The sequence below is a fragment of the Drosophila ananassae genome, chromosome 2R (genome assembly GCF_017639315.1).
Source record: "Drosophila ananassae strain 14024-0371.13 chromosome 2R, ASM1763931v2, whole genome shotgun sequence".
Taxonomy (NCBI): Eukaryota; Metazoa; Arthropoda; class Insecta; order Diptera; family Drosophilidae; genus Drosophila; species Drosophila ananassae.
Genome location: NC_057928.1, coordinates 26,974,623 through 26,989,166, shown reverse-complemented (window position 1 = coordinate 26,989,166; position 14,544 = coordinate 26,974,623). Strand labels below are relative to the sequence as shown.

At 46.1% G+C, this 14,544-nt stretch overlaps 3 protein-coding genes across 6 annotated transcripts; 2 read left to right on the top strand and 1 right to left on the bottom strand.

The window, feature by feature from the left end:
* The first annotated feature begins 41 nt into the window (after positions 1 to 41).
* LOC6507526 (dynein axonemal intermediate chain 4) lies at positions 42 to 3,163 on the top strand. The gene is made up of 6 exons (XM_001955822.4): positions 42 to 234; positions 288 to 458; positions 526 to 750; positions 1,112 to 2,547; positions 2,613 to 2,825; positions 2,887 to 3,163. Exons 1-6 carry the CDS (start codon positions 175 to 177, stop codon positions 3,095 to 3,097), a joined length of 2,316 nt encoding a protein of 771 aa, XP_001955858.1. The 5' UTR covers positions 42 to 174; the 3' UTR covers positions 3,098 to 3,163.
* Positions 3,164 to 3,418: 255 nt separating this feature from the next.
* Positions 3,419 to 6,408, bottom strand: LOC6507509 (DC-STAMP domain-containing protein 2). 4 transcript variants are annotated; one of them, XM_032454918.2, is made up of 10 exons: positions 6,059 to 6,408; positions 5,691 to 6,001; positions 5,364 to 5,624; positions 5,091 to 5,304; positions 4,873 to 5,026; positions 4,341 to 4,818; positions 4,178 to 4,283; positions 4,063 to 4,128; positions 3,860 to 4,006; positions 3,419 to 3,815 (listed from the first exon to the last, which is right to left on the bottom strand). In XM_032454918.2, the coding sequence occupies exons 1-10, from the start codon at positions 6,262 to 6,264 to the stop codon at positions 3,692 to 3,694; spliced, it is 2,067 nt and encodes a 688-aa protein (XP_032310809.1). In that variant the 5' UTR covers positions 6,265 to 6,408; the 3' UTR covers positions 3,419 to 3,691. The 4 variants fall into 4 exon arrangements, with proteins under 4 accessions (XP_032310809.1, XP_001955859.2, XP_032310807.1 ...); XM_001955823.4 differs by having other exon boundaries at positions 3,419 to 3,801; XM_032454916.2 differs by having other exon boundaries at positions 5,691 to 6,408.
* A 14-nt stretch (positions 6,409 to 6,422) lies between these two features.
* LOC26513708 lies at positions 6,423 to 7,567 on the top strand. The gene is made up of 2 exons (XM_014910036.3): positions 6,423 to 6,906; positions 6,965 to 7,567. Exons 1-2 carry the CDS (start codon positions 6,520 to 6,522, stop codon positions 7,283 to 7,285), a joined length of 708 nt encoding a protein of 235 aa, XP_014765522.2. The 5' UTR covers positions 6,423 to 6,519; the 3' UTR covers positions 7,286 to 7,567.
* The last annotated feature ends 6,977 nt before the right edge of the window (positions 7,568 to 14,544 follow it).

The window sequence follows — 14,544 nt, the reverse complement described above, 5'->3', positions numbered from 1 at the left end:
AAATATATAAATAAATAAATATTTTTCCTCACTGAGAAATCGATGAAATTGCTGTTATTGGGTAGAAAGTAGGAAAAAATTAAAAACCTCCTTATTTGGAATAGTACAAACATTAAACAACAGATTTCCCGAGATTTTATTTGCTGGAAGCGCGACTCATAACAAAGATCAAACATGGCAACGTACGGGAGGGGCACCACTCCAAGTGGTCCACCGGCAGGAAGTGTATATAAGGTAGGTAGTGGAGAACATCGCGCGAGTGTCCTTACGTCCCCCAACTTCTGTAGAGCGTTAGCCAAAACCCGAGCGAAAGCGTCAACGAAGAGAGATTAACCAAAAAGTCCGTGCAAGTCACACAAATGTATGCCGACGACCCCAAAAGTAAGAAAAAGAGCGAAGCCTTGCACTACTACTACCAGGAAACTCTCGCCGATCTACAGTACCGCTCCCAGATTAAGGTGACTTACCAGATAATCCCGTTAGTTGAATATCCGGCGATCGGTCATCGCGTTAAACTCTTCGCAGGTCATCGAGCAAGTTGCCGGAGAGGAGGTGGATATGACGCCAAAGCCGATTCCAAATGAAGCCTACGTAGAGCAGTTCATAAAGTTCAATCTTCAATTTCTTAATCAGATGACACATTTTACCACGATGATGTCCCGGACAGCCTCACGCTCCCGCACGCGATCCAGCATGAGAGGGGGGATTGGTAGCGGCAACAAGCAGTCCATCGACGATCTGATGAATGGAGTGAGTTTAATCAGGGTTTTCCAGGTCGTTCCTTTTTACTAGGTCAATTTAAGGCTCAACGTTGTATGTTCGGAATTGACTTTTGAATTTCGCTGAGTGTTCTAAAAATTCTAGCGTCACTTTCTTATTCTCGTTACTTTTGTGTATCGATAACAAATCAAAATTACAAAAACAGTGTTGGAAAGCTCGCAAAGCTTTTTGGTGCGGCGACCTAAAAACTAAAGAGCGCCAAAATTTAAATATAGACCATTCCCAAAGCTACAAGCAAAAGGAGAGATGGGTTACACATGTTTAATTAGATTTATTTTAAAAATAAGATATAAGAATATTTTAAATTTATTTTGTCTGTTTTTTTTCGTAGATCATGAACGAAACCATTAATTTTGACCCGTATAGTATAAAGGAAACCCACGCAGAAACCCACGAGGCAAATCCATATACAAAATCCTTTCTCAAAATTACACTGCGTAAGTCAGACTTCTTTGAGCTACAGAGCCAGCCCCAGACGACTGTGGCGAAGGGCTCGCCGGAGGGCGACGAAGTTGAGCGGGACAACCGCACCTACGAGTACTTAACTGTTGGCAAGGGAAAGATTCGCCGGCGGTCGGACAATGACGCCCAGACGGATTGCGTGCTGGTTACTTCGCGGGCTGTGAATACTATTCTGTTGACCCAGGAAACCGTCGGCTCGTACGTGTCCAATTTCGAAATGTATGACACGTTAAACAACCTGACTAAGCCGACCTTCTCGGTGGGGACGGCGGCTTCGGATTCGCAGTCGCAGCTCGACGTGGAAGATGGTGAGAACGTCGAGGATGAGGAGACTGTCGCCCAAAATACCAATATGGAGAACCAGGTTGGCCGGCTGTTGAAGAGTCCCGAGTTCCGCAACGCGATAATGTACATGGGACGGACACTTTCGAGCAATACCAACGAATCCGGCATGCGACGTTTCCGGAACTTCGAGCTTCCAGACCGCTTCTGTCAGGACGCAGAGTATGCTTATTCCATGCAATTACTCTTCCGTCTGGTTCCAGAGCCGAGCAAAGACGAGCGCAAGGCCGTCAGTGACATAGACTTTTGCCGGACCAACGGCGACATCCTCGCTGTGGGCTACGGCTTGTATTCCTTCTCCTCGCAACGCGTCCCCGCCTCAGGCAGTGTCTTCGTATGGAGCATCAAGAACCCGGGCGAGCCAGAGCGCGCCTACTATTACGACGTACCGGTGACAGCCATAAGTTTTTCGCCTTTCCTGCCCTGCTTACTCGCGATCGGGCTATATGACGGGGCAGTCGAGGTGCGGGACGTTAGTAGCCTACAGGACATGCCTATAGCTATTTCGCAGCGAAGCACTTCGCCAGGCTGTTCCCCGGTGGTGGCGATACGCTGGATCAAACAGGTGGCTGAGGAAGACGAGGATGCGGACATCGACCCATTCCTTAGCCTTTCGCAGGACGGTTCTGTGACTCGTTTCCGCATCATAAAAAGTCCTTTTCTGCTAGGCTTTAACCAGATGACGCTGGAGCGGGTCGAGGGCCATCCCGAGGGTATCTATGTGGCGCCGTCCTCACGCATTCCCTGCGAATCCAATCGTCACCCCCAAGGCCTAAGCATTACCACCCATCCGCTACACAAGGACATTTACTACGTGCTCACGGACGAGGGATGTATCCACAAGTGTTCTATCAACTACCAGCACCAGTACCTGGAGGTGCTACGCTGCCACGACGGTGGCGTCACTGTAATGGAATTCTCGCCTTGGTCGCCGAAGATCTTCCTTACCTGTGGAAACGACTGGTTAGTGTCTACGATTTGGCGGATTTTGTTTTTGTTTTTTTTTTTTTTACCAAACATTTTCCCAGGTGCGTACGCATATGGATCGACGGCATAACGCGCCCTCTGCTCGAACTGCAGGACGAGATGACACCAGTGCACTGGGCCAAGTGGAGCCCCACTCACTCGACAATCGTAGTTTCCGTCAATCGGGAGACCGCTAACATCTGGGACATCCGCCGAAATCTTTTACGGCCTATGGCTAAGCACAAAATGGACTCCTCGTTTAATACTGTGGCCAGGTGAGGGATTTAAAACCGTATAATACTCGCTACTAGACAGTTTACTCCCTTTGCTCTGCAGGTTCTCCCACTGTGGTCGCTCCTTGGTGATTGGAAATGAGAGAGGAAACACGCTTTTCAATGCCCTCAACGACATGCCCTTTTCTCCTCACTTCCAGTACGACGAGCTGGAGAAGGCCATCTACAAGGCCATAGGTAATGACCACGAGCTAATTATGGAATTAAAGAGCATAGGCTTCTTCGGCTATCCTAACAAGTCGGCTGTGTTTTAGCAATGCAATGTTCTTTCAGCTTTTCTTCTCTTACTGACCAAATAAAATCCGAAATTTAAGAACTTTCTTAAATTTGTTTCCGGGGTAAAAGCGGGGGCCCCTAGGAAAGCTAAACTATTCCAGATATCATGTTTAATGACAGCGTGTCGGACTAAACAAGGCAAACAAGGCAGTCCGATATGATACTGTAATCCAATACTTCTTGACCTGGCCTCACCCGAAAAGGTAGTGTGTGGTTGAATGTCTATGATGGTGGTCTGATCTCGATATAGGGGCAAAGCGGAGAGGTCAGCGGGTGCTAAGTAATAAATAAACACTTGATCACACATTAGCATAGCCGCATGCCACTTCAAAATAGGGAGCATTTACTTAAAACTAAAAACGGAATGACCTACACAAAAGAAAGAGCATTCCTAAACAATCAGGAACCATCGCTTTCCACAGCCGTAAATTACATTCATTCTCAAAACATACTTCGGGAAACAAAAGAGGAGAAAAATGTCAGAACCTCCGCCACTATAGCATTGAAAGATCGATGAGTTTTCAGAACCCGTGGACTTCGTACAATGGTATCCCCGGTGCAGGTCCTATTGGCTAGGTACGCCAATAGCTATGGCATCGTTCCTTCCTTAGTGGAATCACCGCAATTCTTTCGGAACTTGAGTTCCCTGTAAGTCTCGACATTTTCCATGTCCGAAGAGTCTCTAATATAATTAAGCTAAGCACACTAATCAAAATCAAATGAGTTCTAACCATACTTACTCAACTTCCGAACAGTCGGAAAAATCGCCGTAGTCGAGGGGCCTCTTGCACAAGCAACACACTCCTTCAGTTTCCTCATAGCACTCCTTGCAGTAGACTCCTTTGCAGTCGGGTGTTTTACAGGGGTAGCGAGAGCCGAGAGGCAGGCTGCAGAGAGTAATTTGGGTAAGAAGGAACATCATCTAAATAAAATAATCACACACGAAGCAAAGGATCTGCTACAAATGATGCACCCTCTTCCCCTCAGACAATTGCAGCAGCGACAACACCTGGAAAGTAAATGTAGTGGCATGGTCCGGTAACACTCTGAAACCTTACCAGGCTAGCAGCTTGCGTAGCCGAATTACCCATCTATAGTGCTTTACATGACCTTGATAGGTGAACTTGTTTCTCGCACGGCGACGTGCAAACTTGAATATAGTTTCTAATCAGAAAATTTGTTAAATTAGAGTTAGCCAATTAGGGGCATCGTCGAGTCTACCTCGTTTCAAAAAAATTGTTCTGTGTAAGAACACGGCCCGTTCGTGAGCTCTCTCCGGGTGGAAATAGGCCATAATAGGGTGACGTAGACGCAGAACGTATGGCTCGGCCAGGACAATTAGCCAGGCCAGCAGACAAAGTCCTCCTATTTGGAAATAGACCGAGTATTTGGGCTCCACGGGCAGGGGCAGGCACGGATTTGTTTCCAAAACGGTTTTCTGGGTGAGTGGGCGGAAAGCGTTCGCAATGCCACGCATTATGTCACCCACAAAGCCTCCGCCTTTAATCTCTAGATCAATGTAGGCAGGCACTTCCAGACCGGCTTCTTGATGGCCGTAAAAGGACATCATGGCAAGCAGCCAGAATAAACCGTAGTCCACAAAGCACACGCAAAACAGCTGCAGGCAGGGAAGGATCATAAAGGTGGCGTTTTTAATAAGCGTAAAAATCTCGAGCTGAGTGAGCCGCAGACTGGTAAGCTGCAAGTAACGTATGTAATTTAAGAAGTAAATATATATTAGAGAGGTTCTAACTTTCATGTATGTCATCCGCTCCAGGCGATGCAGTGGAAGCAGGGGCTCGGATCCGTGCCTCCTGTAGCGCTGGTCGACTTGCTCGAGAAGCTCCGTTATGAAGAAATTCTGGAATCCCCGGCTGTGCATAAAGCGCACGTAAAAGACGAAGGATCTATCAGGTTAAAGAAGACCATTATCCACTCCGTAACTGGAGGCAGTGTCTAAAGCTTGCCTACTTAATGAAAACACTGAATACCATTAACCAGCATAAGATGTCGACCAAGTCAATTAGAAAGGCCAGTGGCGAGAGGCGTTGGTTGATGTCCTGGACAACCTCCTCCCCGACGTCAGCAAGGCTCTTGGAGGAGTTCGTCTCAAAGGAGAACTCATGGTCGAAGGTGATGTTGGCATCGAACATTTGCTCTATCTGCCGTACAAATGCGTGGTAGCCTATGGAAGAGACAAAAGTCAGTTAAATAAATTTGAGGGCCGGGAGATAGAGTCCGTACGGGTCAGGATCTGGTCTAGCACGGTCCAACTAAAATCCGAGAAGCCGCTGCAAAATACATCGATTATCTTTGCCGGATAACAAAGGGCCAGAAACAACTTGGTGGCGTGGCAGAATGCCTTGAAGAGTCCAAGTTTCTCCTGGCACCGGACCATGGCCGCGTTCGCCGTATTCTTGCAACGTTCCCATGGAGTTCCCATCTCTGCATTGCATAGGTCCACTACGGATTTCAACCACGTTGCGCAGTTCTTGAGGGTGTCAACTGAAAGGAGTCCATAAAACAAGCCATCAACAAGCTGACGAGGCGCCACCTTGAACTCAACCTTACTGATTACGATCAGATGCTCCTGAATTCGCATGAGTACGACCATAACGGCATTCAGCACTTTTCGGACCTCCTGCATCATAAGGTTCACCGCCAATCGAACAGCGTGCACTGGCTCCAGAATCACCTCCAGCATCTGGCCGAGGGCCTGGCGCAGAAGCTCTTGTGCGCAGGCGAGAGTGCGAAGCAGGATCCTCAGATTGGCAAGGATGTTGGCAACAGGTCCGATGGTGACGATCACGAATGCGAAGCTTATGAGGAAGGCTCTTCCGCGGCCGCCGAAAAGCGAGGGGATGGACAGAGCAAAAAAGCACCTGCGGGCAGGGACATTGCGATTATTAAAGCAGATGCGCCGCCGTCTCCTTTCCCACCGCACAACCCGGTTGTAAAACAGTCCGATAACCAGTAGGACGATGCCCACGACGCTCAGCCACTTTTTTCCCATGTCCTGACTCCGCAAATAAGGATGCCACCAATACCATGATAGCGCTAGAAGTATTCCCATTAGGTATCCGAGAAGAACGATGGGAACAACCAGTTTAAATGTCCACATGCCTTTGGATTCGCCCCCTTCCATGCTTTTCGTTTCCGTCAATGATTACCTAATACCTATTTGGAAGAATTTACTTCATAACTTCTGCCAATTATTACTGATTGAGATTATTTATGTGAAATTTAACGTTTTTAGTACAGCTTTTACTTTTAGTCTAGCCTGAAAAAAATTAAAACCTGGTCCCACTGATTGTTGGTTATCGATCAAGTTTTCGGCTAACAACACTGGAAGCTTTATTTGCAATTTATATTCTAATGCAATATATTCGACTTGTTAAAAATGGAAGAAGAAACCAATGCCACATCCGGACGATCTTCGCCTACGGGGGTTGAGACTCCACCCCTTCATTTGGAGCTGATTGAATACGTCATTGGGTCGACCAAAATGTTTTTCTTCCAGGACCTCAAAGCTTGGGACGAATGGACAACAGCACTGGACTCAGCCAAGGATCTTTCGGACGTAGAGGTGCGCGAAATTTTTTTGACCCAAGTCTTGCCCAACGTGAACACCTATAAACTGCCCGAAAAGCTAAAAAAACGCCTAGAATTGCTGAACTTGCATCCTTATCTGAGGCGCGTCGCAGAAGGGTATGAGATTTCGCCAAATAGCGATCTGGCGGCTCGCCTTGAACTGAAAGAGGGTCGAGACTATATTACCATTTCCAAGGTAAAGTGTAGTGTAGTAGGTGTGTGCCAATTTGATTTTTTTACATAGCTTGGTTTAGTTCAAGGAAAGCGGTTACCCGCGTTCAGCCCCAACCATTTTGATTGACGACAAATCTGTGGTGTACGGTCCCCAAATGGATCCCGAGTTTTTGGCTCTACTTTCTATGATGGTGTCAGACGATCTGGAGTTATCCATGTGCCAGCTACACAGCTCGCAGGAGATCCACCGCCGGCTACGCCAAGCTAGGCAGAACTTCGAGGACCGTGCCAGATTTGCACCTTTCCGCAACAACCTTGACGAAACATTGTTTAAATTAGAGGTGTTTACCAAGTTAAGAAAAAATATTTGCTTGGCTATGAACTTCCGGAAAAAATACTAATGTAGATTCAATCAAAACAATCTTATAAAAAAAGTTAAAAGCTGTCAAAAGTTCATTACGTAGATAGAACACGCTTTTTTATTTGTGACATGAAAATGAACATGGATTGTACCAAATCTTATTGTAACAATGAACTTATTTTTACTTAATTATATTTATGTATTTTAATCATAAAGTTATAAAGTTTTTATACAATTTCAAACCTAATTAAACTAAAACTAATTAGTTAAAAAATATAATTATATATCCGCCATACAATATTAAACTGCATTATGCCTGGAAGCATATTACCCTGTGTTTTTAATGGATGGATTGGGATAAGGATCTAAAATCCCTCTCAAAACCGCAGGATGCCAGTATATGGCCAGAAGCCGTATCCATATCTCCGCCAATTCAGCTCCGATCCCAGAGCGGGATACCTTTACCAATTCGTCGGAAGATTCCCTATCGATCTCCATCTAAACCCTAACCACGATTTTCAATCGAGTTTTTTCCCCATTTTCAATCTGGGATCCCCCTCAAAACCGGAGGATGCCAGTATATGGCCAGAAGCCGTATCCATATCTCCGCCAATTCAGCTCCGATCCCAGAGCGGGATACCTTTATCGATTCCTTGGAAGACTCCCCATCGATCTCCATCTAAACCCTAACAAGGTTTTTCGATCGACTTTTTTCCCCATTTTCAATCTGGGATCACCCTCAAAACCGGAGAATGCCAGTATATGGCCAGAAGCCGTATCCATATCTTCGCCAATTCAGCTCCGATCCCAAAGCGGGATACCTTTACCAATTCGTCGGAAGATTCCCTATCGATCTCCATCTAAACCCCAACCACGATTTTCGATCGAATTTTTTCCCCATTTTCAATCTGGGATCCCCCTAAAACTTGAGGATGCCAGTATATGGCCAGAAGCCGTATCCATATCTTCGCCAATTCAGCTCCGATCCCAGAGCGGGATACCTTTACCAATTCGTCGGAAGATTCCCCATCAATCTTTATCAAAATCCTAACAACGTTTTTCGATCGACTTTTTTCCCCATTTTCAATCTGGGATTCCCCTTAAAACCGGAGAATGCCAGTATATGGCCAGAAGCCGTATCCATATCTTCGCCAATTCAGCTCCGATCCCAAAGCGGGATACCTTTACCAATTCGTCGGAAGATTCCCTATCGATCTCCATCTAAACCCTAACCACGATTTTCGATCGAATATTTTCCCCATTTTCAATCTGGGATCCCCTAAAACTTGAGGATGCCAGTATATGGCCAGAAGCCGTATCCATATCTTCGCCAATTCAGCTCCGATCCCAGAGCGGGATACCTTTACCAATTCGTCGGAAGATTCCCCATCAATCTCCATCAAAATCCTAACAACGTTTTTCGATCGACTTTTTTCCCCATTTTCAATCTGGGATTCCCCTTAAAACCGGAGAATGCCAGTATATGGCCAGAAGCCGTATCCATATCTTCGCCAATTCAGCTCCGATCCCAGAGCGGGATACCTTTACCAATTCGTCGGAAGATTCCCCATCAATCTGCATCAAAATCCTAACAACGTTTTTCGATCGACTTTTTTCCCCATTTTCAATCTGGGATCCCCCTCAAAACCGGAGGATGCCAGAATATGGCCAGAAGCCGTATCCATCTCTTCGCCATTTCAGCTCCGATCCCAGAGCGGGATACCTTTATCGATTCCTTGGAAGACTCCCCATCGATCTCCATCTGAACCCTAAAAACGTTTTTCGATCGACTTTTTTCCCCATTTTCAATCTGGGATCACCCTCAAAACCGGAATGCCAGTATATGGCCAGAAGCCGTATCCATATCTCCGCCAATTCAGCTCCGATCCCAGAGCGGGATACCTTTACTAATTCGTCGGAAGATTCCCCATCAATCTCCATCAAAATCCTAACAACGTTTTTCGATCGACTTTTTTCCCCATTTTCAATCTGGGATCCCCCTCAAAACCGGAGGATGCCAGAATATGGCCAGAAGCCGTATCCATATCTCCGCCAATTCAGCTCCGATCCCAGAGCGGGATACCTTTATCGATTCCTTGGAAGACTCCCCATCGATCTCCATCTAAGCCCTAACCACGATTTTCGATCGACTTTTTTCCCCATTTTCAATCTGGGATCCCCCTCAAAACCGGAGGATGCCAGTATATGGCCAGAAGCCGTATCCATATCTCCGCCAATTCAGCTCCGATCCCAGAGCGGGATACCTTTATCGATTCGTCGGAAGATTCCCTATCAATCTCCATCTATACCCTAACAACGTTTTTCGATCGACTTTTTTCCCCATTTTCAATCTGGGATCCCCCTCAAAACCGGAGGATGCCAGTATATGGCCAGAAGCCGTATCCATATCTCCGCCAATTCAGCTCCGATCCCAGAGCGGGATACCTTTACCAATTCGTCGGAAGATTCCCTATCGATCTCAATCTAAGCCCTAACCACGATTTTCGATCGACTTTTTTCCCCATTTTCAATCTGGGGTTCCCCTTAAAACCGGAGAATGCCAGTATATGGCCAGAAGCCGTATCCATATCTCCGCCAATTCAGCTCCGATCCCAGAGCGGGATACCTTTATCGATTCCTTGGAAGACTCCCCATCGATCTCCATCTAAGCCCTAACCACGATTTTCGATCGACTTTTTTCCCCATTTTCAATCTGGGATTCCCCTTAAAACCGGAGAATGCCAGTATATGGCCAGAAGCCGTATCCATATCTCCGCCAATTCAGCTCCGATCCCAGAGCGGGATACCTTTACCAATTCGTCGGAAGATTCCCTATCGATCTCAATCTAAGCCCTAACCACGATTTTCGATCGACTTTTTTCCCCATTTTCAATCTGGGGTTCCCCTTAAAACCGGAGAATGCCAGTATATGGCCAGAAGCCGTATCCATATCTCCGCCAATTCAGCTCCGATCCCAGAGCGGGATACCTTTATCGATTCCTTGGAAGACTCCCCATCGATCTCCATCTAAGCCCTAACCACGATTTTCGATCGACTTTTTTCCCCATTTTCAATCTGGGATTCCCCTTAAAACCGGAGAAAGCCAGTATATGGCCAGAAGCCGTATCCATATCTCCGCCAATTCAGCTCCGATCCCAGAGCGGGATACCTTTACCAATTCGTCGGAAGATTCCCTATCGATCTCAATCTAAGCCCTAACCACGATTTTCGATCGACTTTTTTCCCCATTTTCAATCTGGGATCCCCCTCAAAACCGGAGGATGCCAGAATATGGCCAGAAGCCGTATCCATCTCTTCGCCATTTCAGCTCCGATCCCAGAGCGGGATACCTTTATCGATTCCTTGGAAGACTCCCCATCGATCTCAATCTAAGCCCTAACCACGATTTTCGATCGACTTTTTTCCCCATTTTCAATCTGGTCCCCCTCAAAACCGGAGGATGCCAGAATATGGCCAGAAGCCGTATCCATCTCTTCGCCATTTCAGCTCCGATCCCAGAGCGGGATACCTTTATCGATTCCTTGGAAGACTCCCCATCGATCTCCATCTAAGCCCTAACCACGATTTTCGATCGACTTTTTTCCCCATTTTCAATCTGGGGTTCCCCTTAAAACCGGAGAAAGCCAGTATATGGCCAGAAGCCGTATCCATATCTCCGCCAATTCAGCTCCGATCCCAGAGCGGGATACCTTTATCGATTCTTCGGAAGATTCCCTATCGATCTCCATCTAAACCCTAACAACGTTTTTCGATCGACTTTTTTCCCCATTTTCAATCTGGGATCACCCTCAAAACCGGAGAATGCCAGTATATGGCCAGAAGCCGTATCCATATCTTCGCTAATTCAGCTCCGATCCCAGAACGGGATACCTTTACCAATTCGTCGGAAGATTCCCTATCGATCTCAATCTAAGCCCTAACCACGATTTTCGATCGACTTTTTTCCCCATTTTCAATCTGGGATCCCCCTCAAAACCGGAGGATGCCAGTATATGGCCAGAAGCCGTATCCATATCTTCGCCAATTCAGCTCCGATCCCAGAGCGGGATACCTTTACCAATTCGTCGGAAGATTCCCTATCGATCTCCATCTAAACCCTAACCACGATTTTCGATCGAGTTTTTTCCCCATTTTCAATCTGGGATCCCCCTCAAAACCGGAGGATGCCAGTATATGGCCAGAAGCCGTATCCATATCTTCGCCAATTCAGCTCCGATCCCAGAGCGGGATACCTTTACCAATTCGTCGGAAGATTCCCTATCGATCTCAATCTAAGCCCTAACCACGATTTTCGATCGACTTTTTTCCCCATTTTCAATCTGGGATTCCCCTTAAAACCGGAGAATGCCAGTATATGGCCAGAAGCCGTATCCATATCTTCGCCAATTCAGCTCCGATCCCAGAGCGGGATACCTTTACCAATTCGTCGGAAGATTCCCCATCAATCTGCATCAAAATCCTAACAACGTTTTTCGATCGACTTTTTTCCCCATTTTCAATCTGGGATCCCCCTCAAAACCGGAGGATGCCAGAATATGGCCAGAAGCCGTATCCATCTCTTCGCCATTTCAGCTCCGATCCCAGAGCGGGATACCTTTATCGATTCCTTGGAAGACTCCCCATCGATCTCAATCTAAGCCCTAACCACGATTTTCGATCGACTTTTTTCCCCATTTTCAATCTGGGATCCCCCTCAAAACCGGAGGATGCCAGTATATGGCCAGAAGCCGTATCAATATCTTCGCCAATTCAGCTCCGATCCCAGAGCGGGATACCTTTATCGATTCCTTGGAAGACTCCCCATCGATCTCAATCTAAGCCCTAACCACGATTTTCGATCGACTTTTTTCCCCATTTTCAATCTGGGATCCCCCTCAAAACCGGAGAATGCCAGTATATGGCCAGAAGCCGTATCCATATCTTCGCCAATTCAGCTCCGATCCCAGAGCGGGATACCTTTACCAATTCGAGAATGCCAGTATATGGCCAGAAGCCGTATCCATATCTTCGCCAATTCAGCTCCGATCCCAGAGCGGGATACCTTTATCGATTCCTTGGAAGACTCCCCATCGATCTCAATCTAAGCCCTAACCACGATTTTCGATCGACTTTTTCCCCCATTTTCAATCTGGGATTCCCCTTAAAACCGGAGAATGCCAGTATATGGCCAGAAGCCGTATCCATATCTTCGCCAATTCAGCTCCGATCCCAGAGCGGGATACCTTTATCGATTCCTTGGAAGACTCCCCATCGATCTCCATCTAAACCCTAACCACGATTTTCAATCGAGTTTTTTCCCCATTTTCAATCTGGGATCCCCCTCAAAACCGGAGGATGCCAGTATATGGCCAGAAGCCGTATCCATATCTTCGCCAATTTAGCTCCGATCCCAGAGCGGGATACCTTTATCGATTCCTTGGAAGACTCCCCATCGATCTCCATCTAAACCCTAACCACGATTTTCGATCGACTTTTTTCCCCATTTTCAATCTGGGATTCCCCTTAAAACCGGAGAATGCCAGTATATGGCCAGAAGCCGTATCCATATCTCCGCCAATTCAGCTCCGCTCCCAGAGCGGGATACCTTTATCGATTCCTTGGAAGACTCCCCATCGATCTCCATCTAAACCCTAACCACGATTTTCAATCGAGTTTTTTCCCCATTTTCATTCTGGGATCCCCCTCAAAACCGGAGGATGCCAGTATATGGCCAGAAGCCGTATCCATATCTCCGCCAATTCAGGTCCGATTCCAGAGCGGGATACTGTTATCGATTCTTCGGAAGATTCCCTATCGATCTCCATCTAAACCCTAACCACGATTTTCGATCGACTTTTTTCCCCATTTTCAATCTGGGATTCCCCTTAAAACCGGAGAATGCCAGTATATGGCCAGAAGCAGTATCCATGTCTCCGCCAATTCAGCTCCGATCCCAGAGCGGGATACCTTTACCAATTCCTCGGAAGATTCCCTATCGATCTCCATCTAAACCCTAACCACGATTTTCGATCGACTTTTTTCCCCATTTTCAATCTGGGATTCCCCTCAAAACCGGAGGATGCCAGTATATGGCCAGAAGCCGTATCCATATCTCCGCCAATTCAGCTCTGATCCCAGAGCGGGATACCTTTATCTATTCCTCGGAAGATTCCCCATCGATCTCCATCTAAACCCTAACCACGATTTTCGATCGACTTTTTTCCCCATTTTCAATCTGGGATCCCCCTCCAAACCGGAGGATATAGCCAGAAGCCGTATCCATATCTCCGCCAATTCAGTTTCGATCCCATAACGATGTCTATAAAAATCTTAAAATCCTATCTATCGACTCTTGCCCCATTTTCAATTCCTTTTAAAACGGAGGATGAAGGAGAAAAGCCATGTCCATGTCTCTGCCAATCCATTTAAACAAAATCGTGTCTTTTTTTTCGCTCGCTTTTTATTTTAACCAACTCTCGTTCGACTTTACAGTGTCTCTACAATTACTGTACCTTACTTTTGAATTAACAAACAGTGCCGAGGTTTTGTTTCTGTTGGAATAATGGATCAACTGTTAGGATTTCGGTTAGTCATGAGGGAAAATCGAAGTGTGGTGTTATTGGATTTAGGTATTTTATATTGTTAAATACGTATATATTATTTGCCATTTGTATATACGGTCTTAATTAGTAATATACTTTGACTAAACACTTCCCTTAACTAAGAATCGTGTGGTTCCTAAACTAAATACATACAAAACGAATCCCCTCACGTGAAAGTTCACATGGAGCATTAATTTTATGAATCAATGTGTCTTAGTCCTTGTAGTCTCGTAGTCGAAACAGGTCGTATACTTTGGCTCTGGCACGTGGGAAATGATCTAATTCCACTAGTCAGATTTTGTTTTAGTTTCATTTTCATCTAAACTTCTACCGGTTCACTAGGCACTTTGTCTATTGGATAGATTTTCGTTTGGAAACTCCTCTTTATTGCTATTCGAAATGCCAAAACATAACGCTAGGATGTACGTCTTAAAAGTGCGTCTTAAAAGTAAGATTCGCTATAGAGGTGAACAATCAGTTTTAGTCGCAAACTAAGAAAATGTTTAAAAATGCTTATTTTGCAATCAATCCCTCTCAAATATGTGTTTAGGTACGGCAGCTCAAAATATAAATAAAACTAAGTCGTGTTATCCTCGAAACCTAAAGGTTTTTCAAACCCTTTCCGATTTTTTTGCTCGTCAAAGTGGGTGGTAAGGGTGGTAAGGGGGCTGGACAGGTGTCATGGGCAGGAGAACTC